The sequence below is a fragment of the Gymnogyps californianus genome, chromosome 7 (assembly GCF_018139145.2).
Source record: "Gymnogyps californianus isolate 813 chromosome 7, ASM1813914v2, whole genome shotgun sequence".
Taxonomy (NCBI): domain Eukaryota; kingdom Metazoa; phylum Chordata; class Aves; order Accipitriformes; family Cathartidae; genus Gymnogyps; species Gymnogyps californianus.
This window is the reverse complement of record NC_059477.1, coordinates 5123840-5143653: the sequence shown is the minus strand read 5'-3', so window position 1 is coordinate 5143653 and position 19814 is coordinate 5123840. Positions and strand designations below refer to the sequence as shown.

Genomic DNA, 19814 nt, shown 5'->3' with positions numbered 1-19814 from the left:
CAAGACGCATTGACGCAAGAGTAATCAAAACATACAACCATGTCCCTTAACCTCTTTGACACCGGTCCTCAGTTACATCTCAATATGTTGTGAGCTAAAAATGATGTATGCCAGAACTATGAATGCTAAACAGGACAACTAACACTAGTAGTGAAAAGCAAAACACATCTGAATATGAATTGGTATTCTCAAATTAAATAGCTCTGATTTTGATAGCTAGTAAACATATTTATAATCATTCAGATGCTAAAATATGTGCTTCTAGTCCTTGGATGAATAAACATGAAAGCTGTGCCTGTTGATAAGTACTTACACATTCATTTCTTTAGCTGGAATACAAATCACACTTAACTTTTTTTTTTTTTTAATTAAATGGGCTAGGACTCTTTCAGCAAGTCTATGTCATTGTAACACCACCACTGACTATGAATGGTGCACAAAACCATTATATATGATTCCACCAGTGTTCTGACAAAAGCCTTTCACATAAGCCTTCTGATAAACCCTCTTCAGCACATTCGCTACTCGGGTTGATCAACAGTCTGGTTAATTTCTTTATGCTTTATTTTTTTAAATGAAGATGCATTCTCAATTCAGCATCTTGTTTAGGTCCAAATACCATATTTTGATGATATCCACAAAGAAGAATACATTACTGTGGTTAGAAGCTGGGGGGGGGGGGGGGGGGGGGAACACCAACCAAAAAAACCTCAACACAAACCCACCACCAAACAGAAAAATCAAGAAAGAGGTAGTTAATTCCAGTTTTTAAGGACATGTTTTCAATGGTTAAATGGCAGAGCAGGAAAAAGTAAGAGGGTATGCAGCACCTTCAACCTACAAGCAGTTGGAAAAAGGATCACTTGGCATGAATCTGCCTTCCTCTGAGTCTGAGCAGGCTGAATTTTACCTCCTGTGAGTTTTGGAAGCAACAGAGATGACAAGGGAGGCAAAATATAGCAATCCAAATACATATTTGGACACAATAATTTATCTAATGAATAGAGTATAAAAATGCAACTGCTCTTGCAACTGCTCCAAAATCTTCTACAAAGGCAAGCAGAGGAAGCAAGATCTCCCCATGTGAACACCCACTTGCCCAGCAGAGCTAACAAAGCTGACAGGTGCCATCCAAGGCACTGGACCCCTGCTCCCAGAATCAGAAGATCAGTGCATGAAAGAGGAGCTGGTGAGCACTTGTTGTCAAAGACCTAAGAGGTAGAGAAGTGCTATCATCCTCAAGAGTCAAGAGAGAGGCACCTTACCTGAACAGAAAATGGAAAAATTCTGGAGGAGCTAAAAACCAGAGGCAGTTTACAAAGCAGTCAAATGATGTTCTAACCACTGCAACATCCTCTTCTTCACTCTCATGAGAGCTTAGGTGCTTTACTTTCCCCTTCACGCAAATATTTAATTGGAATTATGGTACCTAAAATTACCCCTCAATAGCTGATCCTGTCTCAATTCCTAAATCTTTGGAAGAAGTGTGCACATTGCTTAGTATTATGCAATAATTATGGTACTATCTAGAGGTTTCTAAAGTCACAGTCTTACAAATACACACAGTACCCAAACCAGGAGTCAAGCTGATAAAAAAATAATTAAATAAATAAAACCATCAAACTGGCCCTAAAATGATGAGATTGGGGGGGTGGGGAATAGCTATAAATATTAGTTTAGTCCTTTCATAATTTTTTCTTTGCCATATGGTTTTCGAGCCTTTCATTTTCACTTCTATTACCTTTTCCCCATGAACATGAAGCCCAGAAATTACTTTCAAGAAATGAAAAGAAGGAAAACAAAAAAAGGTGGCAGCAGAGATTGCCATGTAGATAAACAAATCCAAGAGCAAAGATTCTCAAAGAAAACTTAAGTATCATGAGACATATGAAAAATAGAATGAGAAACACTAAAAACAATACGTTTGACTAATATTTAGTTGTAGCAATGCTAGCATGACACTGTGATTTTCTCAAGGATGCTTAAATGGGTATCTCCTCTTCCCCCAGCCCCAAGTATTAAACCAACAGTAAATCCAGAATCAATTAGGACTTGTGTCACTTTTCTTTCAAGTTCTTGGAGGACAACAAACTCCGCTGCTACTTTTTTCCCCACACAGGTCACTTGACCCATTCATGCATGTGTCTGCAGTTGAAAAGTACAAGAATTCATACAGCTCAAAAGGGATAAGCATTTCACAAATTTAAACTGACTTTGGTCTTCTGAAGACAGCCTCTTGCTCCCAGTCCATGCACACCAACAGCAGACCCCTCTGTCAAGAACACTCACACCAGCCTCAGATTTCACCCTGACAGGGCTTCTTCCTTTAAAAAAGAGGCTCAATCAGAAGCATAGCCTATGTAGAGACAAGTATGCTTTGCAAACTTGTTCTTCTTTCTTCAAATGGCATGATTAATATGAACACAAATGCAAAACTTCACAATCTAAATTAAAATTCAACAGGAAGAGGGAAAATGTGACACCCTGTATTTTAAAGCGTAATGTTATGCAGAGACTGGACCACTTTTACCAACCAAGCAAGACATGACATGAAGTTTAATAAATATTCAATAAAAAAAAGGAAGAAATATGAATTTGATGAAGTTTGCAGGCAATTACAGCAATTTATTTCACTATTAACATGACAGACTAAATGGAAATCAGCTATGGGTAAAAATGCAGTTTTACTGCCCGACATTCAGACCGCTGTGTAATTAAATAATGAAACGGGTGAGGGGCATCCACGACTGACTTCTCTAGCAAGGCAACCATCCATCACAGCCTTGCCTCCTGCCAGCGCAGTGCTGAGACAGTATTTGTGGGGATATGTGTGCGCCTGCCTGTGTGTAACACTGCAGGGGGGATTTCTTTCCAATATGCAAAGAACATTTCCCACACGGCTAGCTTATCCCTGCTTCTGCTGCACTGAAAATGCCAGCTGCAGTTATGGGGTACTAGGTTTAGTTTACTACTTGCTTTCGTTCTTAAAAAAAAAAAATTAATTACACATTAAGCAAGTCAACATTTTATCTGATTCCAGACTGAAACTAAAAAGCTACGCCATTCCTTTTCCCACTACGGACACTCCTTATGAAACCAAGACTCTTATATCAGACTCTGTAGAAACAAGGAAAAATAGTCTGTGCTTAATACACCACATGCGGCTCTTCTACCTTCCAGGAGGTTTAAAGCAGGAGGGGCATGGATATACCAGAACATGAAGATTGCTGCTGTTCTAAATTTGAGCATATGTACTCCAGTATTTCAAGATAAATTTCACTATTTATGTATGTTAACCAATGCCTAAATATTTCCTTACCCTTTCAATAGCAGGTACTGTTCTGAACAGATCTAGCAAGTTGGTCTCAGTCACTGAGTTGCAGCTCCTGACAGACTCTCCAGCAATAGAGTTAACAGTCAGTTGTCTTTGACAGATTGTAGATCTGTTCGAGGTTAATAAAATGCTCCCTTTCTAAAATAGCTGCTTTGTCTGGCAGCACATACAGTGATAGATGTGCAAAACACTTGCTCTAAATAACTCCTCCTTTTGACTAACCTCCCCTAAACACTGCCTTTTCGCAAGAGGATTTAAAAAAAAAAACAAAACCACCAAACTTCAAATATGTCTGCTTGCAAGCTTACATCATGTATAAAAACTAAAATAGTCAAGTTTGGAAGGTCTGATTTTTAAGCAGCTTTAAAGGAATTTCCTTTCAGGAAATCTGCACAGTATCTAGGACCCTGCAAATAAAATCTCTTCACAGTGGCTCCAGCTGGTCACCCAAAAATTGCAGATATATTTGAAAACCTTTTACTAAACTACTCTATCTTGCAGCATATAACGCACAACTTGGCTATTGCTACTTACAACTTCAGAGCTGGTCCATCCACGAATAGCCATCACCATGGGAACAAGGAAGCAAGTACCAGTGAAAAGGGTATGATTTTCTTAATCCTTGAAAACCTACAAAGATGTGCCTACCTTCACTCAGTTGCATTTCAGCCATCAACTTACTGCTGAAGCAACTGGGACTTTGCAACACCAAAATCAATGGTATTCCATCTAAAACTAAGAACATTTTTATGGATCAGAATTTCAGTTTGAATAAACATACCCATCTTTCTTCCAATGATAGGAAACATGCTTTATGGATCAATGTCAGACTCAGTTTCAAATGGAAAAAGAGGGCCCTGAAAGCTTTGATCTGGCAGACCTTGAGAAAACAAGTATTCTGTAGTGTCAATATTCCCATTTATTTCACCGTATGACTACAGATTTTCAGGAAAGAAACCAAGAAGAGGAAGGAAACAAGAAAGCTATCCCAATTAAATCTACTCCTATGAGCTTAGTTTCAGCCATGCATGTAACAAATTCCCCTATATAGCAAATACTACAGCCAAGTCAATGCAGCATCAATTCATCGTTAGAGCAGACACAGTGCTGTATCATCGATTTACATGATATGATATGGTTTATTTAATATGTGTATTGGTATATACAGTGGCAAAGAACACACACGTAATCAAAAAGCACGTGTATGTTTTAACAGCGATGAGCTAGCATGCTAACTTGTACTAACAGGTTAGATAACATCCTGGCCCTATTGAAATCAATGGAAAGCTTGCGATGGTCTTCAGCGTGGCCAGAATTACAGCCCAGCACATTCGGCAGAGGCCAGCATGGTGCAAAAACCTCCATCGTCTCCTGATATTAGACAGGAGACCTTCTTTAGAAGGTCCATTTTAATTAAACCCACTACAGGAGCCAGAAAAGGATTTGATGTACAAATGAACTCATGAAGGATCCATGACACTGCTATTAGATATAAAGATGTATTCTAGTTCTAAAAGCATGTGTGGCAGTGATGCACTAATTAAAGTAAAAAGAGAGCAAGACAGCCAGCCATCTTCTACATCAAGAGGAATACCTCTATCCCGACTTGCAGCTCCATTGCCTGCTAGCTGGTATGTTGTTCCCTTGTCAGGGCATCAGAAGGCTGCCTCAGTAACGAGGAGCCTGTAGCTATTAATTTTTCATAGAGAGCACGTATTGCCACAGCATTGTGAGGAGTTATTGATAAGGAGAAATGAGAAATCAAAAAGAAAGCACAGCATCTTTAATCATTAAGATTTCCCCCCCTCCCCAGGTTGAAAACGGAGAGCACCTCATTAAGACAAAGGTGACGGGGCACAGGCACCGCCGCAGGCAGGTTTTCCTGCCAGCGTCCAGCAAACTCCACAGGCACGGCAGTGATGGTGGCATTACAGACAACACACACACAGCCCAGCACAACGCCACAAGCCACTATTAGTGGGAGGTTAACAAAATGGTCTGCCTGCGGTGAAACAATGAGCACCTGCTCTCTATGGTCTAAACAAATCCTTCCTCTGGTTACCAAATATTTTAAAAGACTGCAAGGGAGCAGCACAGCAAAACTACCCACACCATCCCTTTTCGTATCAACCACGTATGAGCATAACTCATTAGAAATCTCAGGAGTCGCCACCCCCTGCTATTAACAGAATGCATTAATAACGACATTATTTTAATGCTTTTTCAATTTGCATCTGCGTTTACCCAAATGCCATCATGTTAAGCAGCGTTAATTACACGGTTTTGTCTGGGACACCACGTTTACAGTAGCATCTGTTGAGCTACTGACATGCGAGACCTGCCACATTTGAATTTTTTCTGACAACCATAGCACTAAAGAGCTGGTGATGCTTCATTAGAGCTTCCCTGAAGTTTCAGAGACACCGTGGCTTCTGCTCTGCATGCTCCCCATGTTTCCTGGAGCCACAGGAAGAGCTATGTGGAAACACGGTCTCTTTTCTCCAAACCTCTTGGGTTTTTAATATTTTTTTTTTTTAAATTTGCTCCATATATGCTCTTCAGGATGGATTAAAAAAGTTTTTTTTCCTCAGTGGATAAACATGCACAGTTTTGTTACTGGGCTCCAGCTTTGTCTGTTGTAAGCCCAATCCCCCAGAGCTGCCCTAGCCCAGGGGCCACACACAGCCGCCCTGTTTTCTTCAGTGCCATGCCCTCAGGGCAGAAATGCCTCAAAAAGGCCCAAAAACCTCTGGGGCCCTTTGGGGGACACAGACACCCGGCCACCGTGATGTTCCCCCCAAGGGGGGGGGCTGCAGGGAGACATTTTGTGTGGCCCACGGCCCTGCTGAGCCCTTCAGAGCAGCCCATCTCTGAGGCGGCGGGGGAGCCAGCCGAAGCGCGGCCACCATTTCCTCCCTGGGACCCCATTTTCCTGACCAGCCCTTTCACAGGAAAAAAAAAAAAAAAAACCAGAAGAAAAAGGACCAGGGGACATACCTGAAGGAGATATGGAAACCTCCACAAATGCTCCCAAAGCCAGCGAAGGGTCCTGGCCTGCCTTGAGTGTGTAGAAGTATTTCGGTGGTTACTGCTGAGGCAGTTGTGAGCACCCACAGGGACTGCCCAGGCATCCGCCAGAAAACACAAATGTTACCCACAAGCCAGGCATTACCAGAGGATTCAACCCTCTCCCTCGCCATTTTGAGCCAAAAATGCTTCCTGAGGAGAACCAGGCGCCGTCCCTGAGGCAGAGTTACCTCCTCCCTCCTCTCTCACAGCTCCTCAGCAAGGGGACCGCCTCGCCGCACGTCACTGTCCCTCGCAGCAGCCGGGTCCCCATCACCCCCCCGAGAAGGGCCAGGGGCATCTTTCCAGCAGAAACATCCGAGAAGCTAGGTCTAGCCAAAACAAGTTTGCAGGCAGCATGAGACCACGCAAGCAGGGTGGTTATTCACCAGAGAGTGGTGGAGGAACTTCAGTGAGAAAACGCAGACGAGCAGGCCAAGGCATGCGACCTCAGGACCAGCAGCCGCTGTGCCAGACGATGGCAGCTGGCCAGAGTGAGTCCCATCCCCAAAATGGCCCTGGAGAGGGTCCTGGGGGCTGGAGACCACCCAGACCAATTTCCAGCCCTGCTAAGATGGCAGAGTTTATTATGAAGAATGAACCCCTGGTCACACAGATAAGCAGGATCTTGTTGGGAAAGAACTGGCATGTCTTCTATGAAGGGAAATCCTGCCTCGATAACCTGGAGTCATATGAGGTGGTCAGTTGGTGTGTGAATGAAAGCGATTTTTCAAAATAACTGGATTTTCAAAAAGCCTTTGACAAAAGTCCCATGCGAAAGATTATTAAAGAAACTCAGCTGTCATTGGCCTGAAGGAAAGTCTCTTTTATGGACCAAAAGCTGGTTAGGAAGCCAAAGGTTTTGGGATGAAGAAAAGCTAGCACCGGGGTCCCCCAGGAATACACGTTCGTGAGGGTTTCATTCAATACCTTCATCACAGACCTGGAGAAGGGAGAAACTGTGAAATATCAGAGCCTGCAGATGAAACTAAACCATTTTGGGTAGTCAAATGGCACAGCAATGGTGAAGAACACCAGCAGAAAGTCAAAAAGCCAAGTGAGTGGGCAAGGAGGCGGCAGCTGAGCCTCACTAGAAAGCTTAAAGGCAATACACATAGGGTTAATAACCTAAACCATGCCTACGTGATGCTGAACTCATGGGAGTCACAACTTCAGATCTTGGCGTCATCACTGACAGTTATCTGAAACCATCAGCTCATTGTGCAGTGGCCTCCAAAAAAAGAATCAACAAAATGCTGTGAATCATCTGGAGGGATACTGTGAAAGGGACAGGTGTTGATTTGCCACTTCACAAGCCCTTCACAAGCCCTTGGCATGTCCCCATCCTGTACGCAGTCCTGGTTTCAGGAAGGTTGCAGCAGGTAGGCAAGGGCAACTGATACGATAAAGGGGATGGAGCTGCCACCTTGCACAAGGAGAGAGTACAACGGTTCAGACTGCCCAGCTTGCAGAGGAGAAAGCTTAAGAGGGTTTGCTGTTTTAAGGTTTACAAAACCATGGATGCAGTGGATAACCTTAAGGAACTGCAGTTTGCCAAGTGCTGCAGAATGAGAAGTAGGGGGAATTGGTAGAATTAGGAGATTGATTTAGAAGAGGTAAAATATAGAATTTCTTTGCACAGGAGGTGGTGAACACCTGGGACTTGCTGCCGCACAAGGCTGGGGAGACAGGCAGTGCCAGGGGACTCAAAAGGGGTTGGACAAATTCATGGACAATAGGTCCACAAACAGGTACTGGGATGGTAGGCAGGGACCTCACATCCCCAAAACAACTGTGGGTGGTGGGGGGTGCTGTAGGAGAGGCCAGACTACCTCCTTTCCCTAAATGCCAGTCCCTTTTGCCATGCAGAGAGGCAGAAGACTGGGCTGGCTGAACCACCAGCCTGACCCAACCGTCACAGTGACAGAAACGCAGAGTGCTATACAGAAGGACCTCATAAGGTCCTTCAAAATGCTAAAAAAAAAAAAAATTAGAAATTATTTCCATTTGAAAGACTTTCCTGTTAATCAAATCTTTACAAAGCCTTGGAATATTTTCCAGTGTTGACGTATGAACAGTACACTAGTGTACTTTAAAAGACTTTTGGGTCACTTGGTGGCGGGGGGTAAAGCAAAAACAAGAGGAGAAGAAGGAAGAACGATGTCCAAATCTGCCCAAATCATTAGATCGTTCCAAATGTTCAGCTGAAATCTCCGGCCAGGTCTTCAGTGCCCTGAGTGCTTTCCCCATCCTTGATGTGTCAGTATAAATTATCGTCAACATTAATTCTTTTCTTTCTTCCCTTTCCTAACAGATGTAGTAATCGCACATTTGGACACTGGCAATATTTCTAATTGTGTAATGGGGGCAGAGATAGAATTAATTAATGATCCAAGTTAGACAGAAAATCTGAGCTAATTTCTTGCAGGTTTTTGAGGGGTTACTTATGGCTGGAGGTGTTCTTGCAGGCTTCCAGCTCTGTCACAGGACCCAGCCATGCATGCCAATGAGAAAACAGACATTTCGGAAAGAGAATAGGCCGGATATTGAAGGACCCACTGCCACAAAAACTACTTTCTTAGTGGCAACAGGCCTCAGATAGTAGCTGGAGTCAAATGCAAAGCAGTACTGCCAGAAATTAAATTTTCCTGCTGGGAGCATGGTAGAGCGATTCCATTTGAGTGTTTCTTCATCTCCCTCACCACCACACCCTGTTTTTCCTTGTCTGTTCACCTATCTGATTTCTTCCTGTGTATCAAAAGACAGCTGCTTTCCACCAAGGAGAACAACATGGACAATTCACACGCGCACAAAAAACCAGAGTATTTCAAGGACAATGAAAATGATCAAGGCCACCCTAGTCTTCAGGCAACTGTATAAGTGAACTGCTAACTGGGAGAAATGAGCTCCGGATCTGATGTGTATCGGATGCCCTGGGCCTGTGCAGGATGAGTATATAGCACAAATTATACACTTTGCCAACGGGGAGACGGTCACATAACACCTAGCTAATCCATACAAGCACACTGTTGGCTTTTACAGGCGGCCACTCACTGGAGGTATTGTAAACTGCCACAAAAGAGCCTGACACAAAGGAAAAGGAAGCAGAGCAAACATGAATAAAGCTTGTTCACAGTCAGGATCGCAACTCCTGTTCTACTCTGGAAGTTTTAAAACTTGTTAAATTAATCTACCATAAATTATATGTATATAAGGCTAAACGTCTAGCAAAAAATGAGACTATTCAGCTAATAATGCAGTCATTAAGAGGCAATAATTCTCGATGAGATGATTATGTTTCACAGCTTTCAAGACTAGTAACAAGATTTACATTTTCAGTGTCTAGTTATTTTGGGTGGCTTCAGTTTGGGGTATGAAACTTACCCGAGAGACACACACTTTTCTGAAAAAGGCTGTGTCCCATCTCTGAACTCCCAGTTTCTAGTGTCCAAATTCACTACCAATTTTTTTTTTAAATGCCTCCTGCTATATTTTTACATGTGTTTGCAAAAACAGCTACCCAAGCCCTCTAGAAGAGAAAGTCACACACATACATAAAATACTGTAGTGCAAATATATGACTCTACATCCATTGTAAAGCTGATCTGCTATAACAAGAAAAGACTCTGTATGATCCATCATCGTCACTGGAGCTATAATTATTCATCAGTCAAGAACATTTAAACAGATATTGGGGCAGCTTAAGACTGACTCAATGCCATTTCTCCATGTGATCAACACAAGAAAGGCCTATCTGTAGTACCCGGTGCTCGTACAGCCCACTTGCAAGGTAAAACCTTCATACAAGTAAGAGACCAACCCCAAGGCTTCTCCAACCTGCAGCCAGCACAAGAGCAGGGAGCCTCTGGCTAAGCTGATCTCAGCTCCGCATCCTGGAGCCAAATCGAGCTCAGGTCTGTACTTAGCCCCAGAGCACTGGGAAATAGCATTTAATTTAACTCTGCTAATGTAGCACCAGTCATGTACACTAGTTAGCGACAAACTGAATCAACTCTGAACACGCACAAAGCAGCTGGACTCAGCTTCTACAAGAGATGCGAGGTCCCCTGAGGCCTCTATGTATATTTTATTATCCAGCTTCTCTAGTTCAGGTCTTGAATTCCTGTTTTTACTGCCATGACAATTTTTTAAATAAGCAAAAACTGTTGACAAACACTGTGCTCACAGCCTTGCTCAGCAAACTACTGCACTTAAATACTTTCACTGCGCCTCAACTTTTAAGGAAAACATGACTCAGACACCAACATCACCTCTCTTGATGGAAATCAGCTGACTGGCCTTTTGCTACGACAAACATCCAGGCTCCCCAAAGCTGCCCTTTCAACCAGATTCAATGATTGCATATTTGCAGCAAGCAAATACTTACTCCAATTCCCACTTCACGCTCTTCTATCATTAGATTTCTCCTACTTAGTGTACACAAGCTGCACGGTAACTCTCACTCACGCTGAAACAAGCTTTCAGGCGAATTTACCTTGGAGTCCCCAGTGGTTGTGAGCAAGTTCCCCATCACTCTCTCTCAGAATTGCACCCACACTGCCCCCGGCATTTGGATAAAAGTGGTTTGTCAATAAAGCGCTGAAAGAAATTGCCTGCTTGGGGTGTGTAGTGTCAGCTGATGGACAGGAACTGAACAACTAGCTTATCCTGACAAAAATAGGATAATTTTTAAGTGTCAAGCCCAGTTGGTTTATTTTTAAAAATACCCCCCAAAAAATTAGTTTTTCATTCAGTATTCCAGCTTGGTCTCTCTAAAGAATAGCAGGATATTTTTCTTTTTGGTTTGAAAGAGGATGCTGATGTTTAACAGGTTATACAGCTCCAGGCATTATTATTTTTCAAGCTACTAACAGCTTGAATATGCCTTTTCTTTAATTGTGGCATTCCAGACATTCCTAGCTCTAACCTTATACTGAGACAAAAGCCCTGTGTCTTTGCATTAACTCCGAGTTACAACTGCTGCGGATCTATGGAGTCAATGAGTGTTAAAAATTAAGGTTACCATGTCACCTGGCCACAAGTCTAATTAGGGACAGTTTATTGTCTCTTTATACTTAGAACTGCCTAGATCCCTTGCAAGGCACATGACCTGCAATTTTGGGTTTGGGGTTTTTTTATTTAATCATCATTTCTTTTATCCTACATATATATACACACATATATACCTAAAGTGTATGTTTATTTACACATACATGCAAAGGTCATCTTTTTATTGTCAGTATTGACACACCACAGCTAAGGGTCTTGTCAATACAGATCTCACTGATTTTAGGTACTTGCCACAGTGAGAAGGCGACTCCGATATGAATGCTAGTTGTCTTAGGTGAGGCAGACAAATGCTGGCAGAAATGACATATTACACCTCTTCAAACTGAAAAAAATGAATACACAACTACATATCAAGCAAGACATGACTGAAAGCATCAGACCGCTAAGGAACAGCTTGTAAAACACAAGGCAGGAAGTGGAAAAACTTTTAATACAGACAAAAACAACAAATCTGAAATTAACCTGATTTTAAAGTCACCTGAGTTGCCTCACATAACTGAACAGGTTTAATAAGTTTGTGCACTTCACTCTAGGCAGCACCACGAGGAAGAGCACAGCTCCCAGGATTTATCTCCTTAAATCCTGTAAGATTTATCCCACTAAACCCCATTTAGCCAAAGCAAAACAAGTGAATTTTTAAGAGTAATGAGCATCTCTTTCCAACCCCCACCCCACTCTGTCCTTCAGTTTTACTGCTGTATTTCTTTCCATCACACTTATAGTGCTTACTGTTAGAATACAGAAAGTGAACAGTCAGCTAAATCAACATCTACCTGTCATTAGGGACGGGTAGATGACGTTCCTTGTCATACAGGAAGTAAGGGAAGATACATCTCGATGACCGTCCTTCACCCCAGCAGATGCCAAAGTCAGCAGATGGCTGGAAGGACGGTGGCTCAATTCGCTTTTGATCACCGATCCGAGATGGGAAGAACAGCTATGCCCAGGCACTCCTGCGTTCAGATGTGGGAGCTTTGAACAGAAGAGGCATTTGGTGATTTGACAACACTCGTGTCTCTCTTCTCTAAAGGACATGAAAAGATGGATTAAGACAAACTTTGTGCCAGCTTTATAATGTACTTCTAATGACATACGCCAGAAATCAATGCTTCTCCAATGTCCTGCCATTTCCTTGGACTTGCCAGTGGAGTGGAAAGCAGATATTCAATACTTGACACAGATTACATCTGAATGCCAAAATATATTAACAAATATATTCTGCTGGTGTAGGGTACATATTCAGTTTCTGATGTTTGCTATAAAAAACACACCAGTGTGTTAAAAAAAAAAAAGGGAAAAAGAACAACAAACCAAACATCCAGCTGAACTCCACAGTCCACCACTAAGTTCAAGTGTTTTACACAGAGGTCTGACACAACCATGGACAATATCAAGGAATTCTTGGCTGGCCTGATTCATCTTGTTAGTCCCTTTATTTCAGCACACGTAATTTGCTCTTTTTTTTTTTCTCCTCCTCAGTCATGCTCCTTCCTACATGACATACTTTGTCTAGCTTCTAAGAACAAGACAGAGGGTTTTTTCTTTTAAAGAATGCTGCTGCCAGCCCTATAGACACAATTCATCTACTCTCTGGAGGTCAATACATTAGAGATACGATGGAAGGAATGTAAAGTTTTCTTAACCTATCATGACCTCCGAGTCTACAAATCCAGAACGTGCAACCTTTCGTTCCTTCATTAATTCAGGGACAGAGTCACAGGAGTCCATCACATAAAATAAAACCCAGTTTCTCCAAACAGAATGCCAACTCCCATTTCAACACAAGGGCTACACTAAGAGAACTGCTCCGCATGTGGGTTTTGAGACCACTACTGCCACTCTTAAAATGCTTATCCACCAGCCTGAGTCAAAAAACATATGTACGTACAAGTAGACCCATGTTGCACATGTGTGCGCGTTATTACAATCCATGCAGAAAGAGAATTAAACCATCCAAAAGGTTAATTCTCATAAAAGTAGTGACCAAGGAGTGGGCACGGGGAGGGAAGCTGCAGGGTGCTGCCGTGGGCAAGGGGTTGGCGGTGCAGGGTCAGGTCAGCAGCTGGTGCGGAGGAGAGCAGCCAAGCAGCCCAGATGTCTCCTGCCGAAGGAGGAAGGCGACTGCGGGGAAGCAGCAGAGCCAGCCGCCTCGCGCTGTCAGAGGGGAAGGTCCCTGGGTGTTTCAGCACAATGCTCCCCCCTTCCCAAGCTGGGCCGGCAAGGGGGCAAGGGCACAAGGAAACAGGGGAGACCTCAAGATCACCGTCACCTTCAAAGCCTTCTGCAAGGCAAGTGATGCTACTGACCAACAAAATAAAGGTTCCACTAAAAAAAAAAACCAACCTGTAAATCCTCCCACAAAACTATTTTGTAAAGATTGGTAGCAACGGATCATAGGTACTACAGGGAAGAGATGTGGAACATACCAAGAAAAACGCCAGCACTGCTGACAGAGAGAATTAGGGAAAACCCACTGGCAAAAACGGCAGCGTGGCTTTTGCAGCTTACCCTCTGCTTTACATAAAATGCTACCTTCGATATTAGTTAAATATTTATGATTCCACATCTATACTCATACCTGCGCAGACACGCAGACATAGGGAGCTTGTTCTACCATCCAATAAAGTGAGGCAGGAAGCAGAAAATAAATATGCCAGGGATGGGTTGTTTTTTGTATATATAATAAATGTGATTTTGCCAAGGACATTTATGACTGGTGGAAGGCAGGCAATGCAGAAACTGAAAGTGACTTCACTGACAGAAGCACAAGAGTGCCTCAATATTCAGCCCCTCGTCATTACATCACATTAAGCCAACCCAGCAAGTGCAAATGTAATAGCAAAGTTGTGGCTAGGTACGTACACCGTATTTTCCTTGTTTTTATTTATTCGTGTCTGACAAAGATTATTTGCCCTTTAATTTCAGCCTCTGGTCCTACTGCACCTCAGTATACCGTGGTAGCTAGATGGGAGTATCAGGCAACAGCGTTCCGTATAGAGACATATTTTTGCCATTGCATACAGTCACATTTGTACCTGAGTTAGTAACAGAGAGCTCTCCTATTCCAGCATTTCCTGGGGAGAAATTGACCCCTTTCAGCTACACAGCCTGACATCCCCATTTGCTTTATTGCCGTGCAAAATCCCACATTATCAGCAAGCACACACAACCAGTCTCCATGTCACTACAAACATAGCTCAAGATGAACACACATCGCTGTATGAGTAAAGTACCACAGCAGAACAAAGGCAAACATCAAGACACTTGAAAAAAAGCTGTTCTGTGTTACAGAGCAAAGCACTGTTACTCTTTATGCACAGACTCCAGAAGTGGGGACCCAAATCCTACCTCCTCCAGTCTAGGAACTACAGACAGCATTTTCCATAGAGAAATGGCAATGCCCTTAATAATATGCTTTAACTTTTGGTCAGCCCTGAAGTGGTCAGGCAGTTGGACTAGATGATCATTGTAGGTCCCTTCCAACTGAAATAGTCTATTCTATAGACCTCTGGTCAGTTCAGGGATCTACTTGCCCATGCCCCAGGTGCCAGGGAGAATGGTAAGGAAGATCTTTTTCTGGTGCTGCTTAAAATTTTTACTATGAAAATAAGACTCTTTTCTGAAATAGTTTCAGCTGATCAATATTAGCAGCAGAGGAAAGGAGAGGTCCTGAATAGGGGTTTGCACGTCCAGTTTTCCTTTGAAAATCTGACATCTGAAACATCACTCATCTGATTGCCAGGAACTAAAAAAGTTCTGTATGAAATGCTCCAGCTACTGGATTACTGTGCAAAACCTCTACAGCAGCTACTTGTAAATAACAAAAAGCTAACACCACTGTGCTACATAACTGTTGACATACACCGAATATTTATGGAGGCATTAATCTATAGATTCTGCTATCTTTTATGGAAAGTGGGGGGCGCAGCAAGTCTGAAAAGGACAGATCTTTCATTTGTAACTAGCTCTGCATCCCTAGAGTACTTCAGCTCCACCATGAGCCATATTTCTGATGTCTTTTCTCTTATGTTGATTCAAGTCATTTGACTTCTATTGCATCCTTGGGTCTCATTAAGTCCATCAAACTAAAAAACACACATGAAAGGAAAATGGGCCCAAAATGCATTTGGGATCAAGAGATATAGATTCATGTAATCCAGTCAACTTCAATGGGAGTTGGCCACCCAGCTCTTCCGAAACTGCAAGACTATGCCACTTGACCTCGTTAGGCAAGAAAAAACATCCTATCCAGAAATGTAAGGCAAGCACCAACTCCGTCTCCCTATCAGGGACCCCTGCTAATTACCCCACTTCACATCTTCTGTTACTTAAGCATCCAATTCACAAAAGATTCCAGTAGGTGAAACAACAGAGGAACAATACCCCCACCCCCCCAAAAAATAGGAGAGTAATTCCAGCAATGTGAAATGCAGAAGGCCCACTGCTCACCAACTGCAGGCCCAGAGCTCAACAGTGCTAATTAATAAGGTAGCGCTCAAGGTTTGAAGACCGTTCTCTAGACATATCTCACATGATAATAGCATCTGCTACTTGGTCTGAACATACACAGATATTCCTTGTAGGCAAGCCCCCTAGGAGAAAACAGGGTATTTGATATCATCCTAAACTGCTGAACTAAGACTAAATTACCTAGTCAAACCAGACTCTAACTGTAAACCAGACAGTATTATTGCTGACATCATGGATCAAGGTTTATACTCACTGTTATCAGACACCAATAACACTGACCCAGACAGCTGAGGCTCTGCCACCAGCCTGCTGCATGACACTGGGGGCAGCTTCATCCCTCTGTACCTCTGTTTTCTCCTCTCCTTTGTTGCTTTGCTGAGCTGTAAGCTCTTTGTAAAGGCTTCTGGTCCCTTGCTAAGTGTTTGCCCTACATCTAGTAGAAGACAACCTCAACTTCATTTGGAGACCGGAATGCAACTTTTATTCCAATATGTGTAAATGCATATGATATATGCATAAAACCTGCAGGCAGATGATGTCACTTTTCCTCTCAGCCTCCTTCCCCTTCTCACCCAAAATTCATCATGAAAAGAAAGACAGAATGGTAAATGTTTAAAAAATACATCTTTAAACACTTATAAAAAAATACAAGGACGAGATCTCGGAATGTTAAAATTCAACTGAGTTGCACATGCAAACACACACAAGCACACTTTAGAGCTTGTATCATATTCATGGCATGCAGCGTAACCATCAGGGAAAGCTTTATTAGATGAAAATAAGCCTGTTGTAAGAGATTTCCTTGCAATTATTCTGCTGCCATTATCCCGGCCAGGCATTCATGCAGCTTTTCAAATTAATATGCTTAGTTTTCTGAGCAGGAGATCAGAATAGTGGAATTCTATGGGGAACTCAATTACCAAAGAAAATAATTGCTTGAGCATTCAAGAAATTGGAACTACATCTAATTGTGAACAGTAGATTATTATCTGGATTATGGAAGACACTTTGAAATGAACTCAGACATATAGCTATATAAGTCTTGAGGATGGTATCTGCTAAGATTTCTAGGGCTCCTCTCAGGCATGGAGGGGCTCGCTCTCAAACAGAAAACTGAAACTACCAATGTGGTTTTGTTGGCTTTCAGACAGGAATGCAAAAAGCCAATATCCCTGCTGAGAAGTTAAAAAGCAGAGAACAACAACAAAAATCACCAAGGGAGTTTGCTTGGGACTTGTTCCTTTCCCATTTTGTATTCCTTTGGTGTGGATGAACATTAGCATGTTGCTGTATGGTTGGCTTTTTTGCCGCTTGAAGACTGTGCTGTCTGGCTGTAGATTGCTGGTGCGTTCAGGTGGTGGCTACACACTGAGAGTGGCACAGCTCTAATAAATGAAGGTATCCTCCTGCCTTTGAGCTCTGCTACAGCACAGAGATGAGCTTAAGTGGTGAAGCAGGAGGGCAAGAAGAAAAGAGTTTAAACCCAAGAAGTTCGGGATTTTTCGGAGAGCAAAACAGGACACTTTGTAAGGGAAAGATATTTGAGGATTTTGTTCAATTTCTCTCTAAAGATAAGCAAGCACTACAGGGAAAAAAAATTATAGTATTGAAAAAACATTTGAGAATTACAACAAACATGAAAGGATACAGGATCTATAGGATGCACACTGAGTAAGTATCTGGCAGAAATGATGCACGAAGTTTACCTTGCAGATTGGCATCAAAACGGTACGAAGACTAGAGAAGGAGCTGGGAACAATGCTGAAGCTCAGACAGCGGGAATAAGGATATAAGAGCAGAGAGGCAGTGTGGACAATTCGAGACCTGCAGGTACTTATGTGTATATTTTACACAAGAAAAACATATCTGTGGCACCAAAAAGAAGTAAAAAACTACCCAGGAAATGAGAAACTGAATTGAGGAGTAAATTTGCTGCACAGGAGAGCACACTGAGAAACCAAAGACAAAATTGCAAGGAAGAAGTGAAGAGGAAGTGGTTGGGGGGGGGGGGTTGGGGTTGGGTTTTTTTTTTTTCCCCATGAAAATCCTATGAGGCAGCCAGGCGGTATCGCAAGCAGGGACTCTCCAGAGATAAAGATCTGTATTAGTGCCTGGTGAGAAAGCCACGGGAACCTCCTCCGTACAGATGATTTCAAACAGAAGGAGGCTGAGACACAGGCATGCAGAGTAACCAGGAAGCCCACTTTCAGAGGGCAGACTCAGAAACTGAATTTATTTAGACGCAGAAAATAAAGGTTAAGAGGGCATTTAGTTGTTTACTATACATATGTTACCAAGGAGATAGTATATATTTCCACAAAACAAACAAACACACACCAAACCGAACTTGTTTAATACAATGCTGGCACCAGAACAAAGAGTAATGTAGGCAGAGTAGACTCAGGTTGGCAGTAAGGGTTTCTTAACATCCCAGGAATCCCAGAACCGTCCTCCCAGAGCAAGAGCAAAAGCAAAAATGGCAACCTAGCACTCTAAGGCAGGGCACGATAAATTTTACAGAAGGGATTACATGATACAACGGTTTGCAAGAACTGAGGACTAAACTGGACAGCCTTCTGCTCCCAATCAGGTGACATCTCAGATTTTTCCAAATACAAACACACTTGCAGCACCACAGCCCCAGTTTTGTTCAAAGAAAAAGGCAAACACTGGCTCATAAAATGGAAACCCTCAATTTACTAGTCAAAACCTACCTCATTCTCCTTAAAAATACCTTCAGGATGACCTTTTCTCTATCACACTTCCCCATATACAGCTGAGTACACTTTCATTCACAGCTGGTCAAAACACAAATGCATTTCAAAACAGACTCACCCCTTCCAGAGATACTTTCCAGACTTGGCTTTGTAGTACCAAGACAACTTGTCAGTAACTCGCTCCCCCAGCCTTTAAAATCCATCAGAGAGCGCTCCATTCTTTTTACACACCTATAAAACTTGAGTTGCAACCAACCGCATTTTGTCTGCACTCTGACTTCAGGTAGTTCGGCCAAGCCGTTTCAGCTATACAGCTTTCTGACAAAGAACTGGTGTTACTCATATGTTTTGAAGGTTACTGCATTGCCTGCCATTTCTTACTGCAGAAAAAATGACTTGAGCCTTGAGACTTCAAACTGAGTGCCAATGAGGGAACTCGGAGAAGTTTAATGCAAGGGCCAGTTCAGAAAGAGAGAAAAACCTGTTCATGAAGTTACTTGACAGCAAATGTGTACTTTGAGGCAAGTTGTTTTGATTTGCTGGGTTTTGTTTTCTATTTAATTGCTGACAAATAGCAAAGCTAGAGACCAGAAACAGGATTCCTTAAGTTCTGCTTTCATTTCTACCACTGCCCCCAGTTTCATCACCCATGAGTTACACTCCAGAGTACAGATGAGTTTTCTCTAACCATACCATGAAACACATATAGTCTGTGGCCGTGCAAGTTAAAAAAGAAACCAACTCTTCCTCAGGTTTGCAACTATCTCCCACTTGCCCATAGAACCCTTTAATCCATAGCTGCTGGGACTTACCTCCAATCCAAGCAAGTCTGCTTCCCATTTCACCTTTCCCTGCTTTCCAGGACAATTTTCTTTTGCTTCAAAGCACAGAGCAGGTTAGTGAAGTCTTTCCATGCTGTTAGTGAACACCTCCTGGCCTGCTCCCAGCCTGAGAACTAAGACCTCCTAGCACAACTGTGCTGACTTAAGTGCTCTCCAGCCCCACCAGCAATTAAAGAAATTGCCCCTAGCTGAGATGAGATGAGGGCTTCACCCTGCTGCAGGTGTATTTGAGTACCAGCCCTCCTAAAGGGGCCATCACCCCTGTGACAAAAACACTGTTTCTCCAGCCTTTTCCCTTACACGAGGAAGCGGAAC

The 19814-nt window shown here is 42.7% G+C and overlaps 1 protein-coding gene across 6 annotated transcripts in view; it reads right to left on the bottom strand.

Annotated features, from left to right (window-relative positions):
* The window catches only part of ERBB4 (erb-b2 receptor tyrosine kinase 4), a 528844-nt gene extending 509283 nt beyond the window's left edge, over positions 1–19561 (bottom strand). For all 6 annotated transcript variants that reach the window (XM_050899627.1, XM_050899630.1, XM_050899632.1 and 3 more), the window contains exon 1: positions 19470–19561. In XM_050899627.1, coding sequence (XP_050755584.1) covers positions 19470–19497 — 28 coding nt within the window. In that variant the 5' untranslated portion in view covers positions 19498–19561. The remainder of the gene's footprint in view (positions 1–19469) is intronic.
* Between the last annotated feature and the right edge of the window lie 253 nt (positions 19562–19814).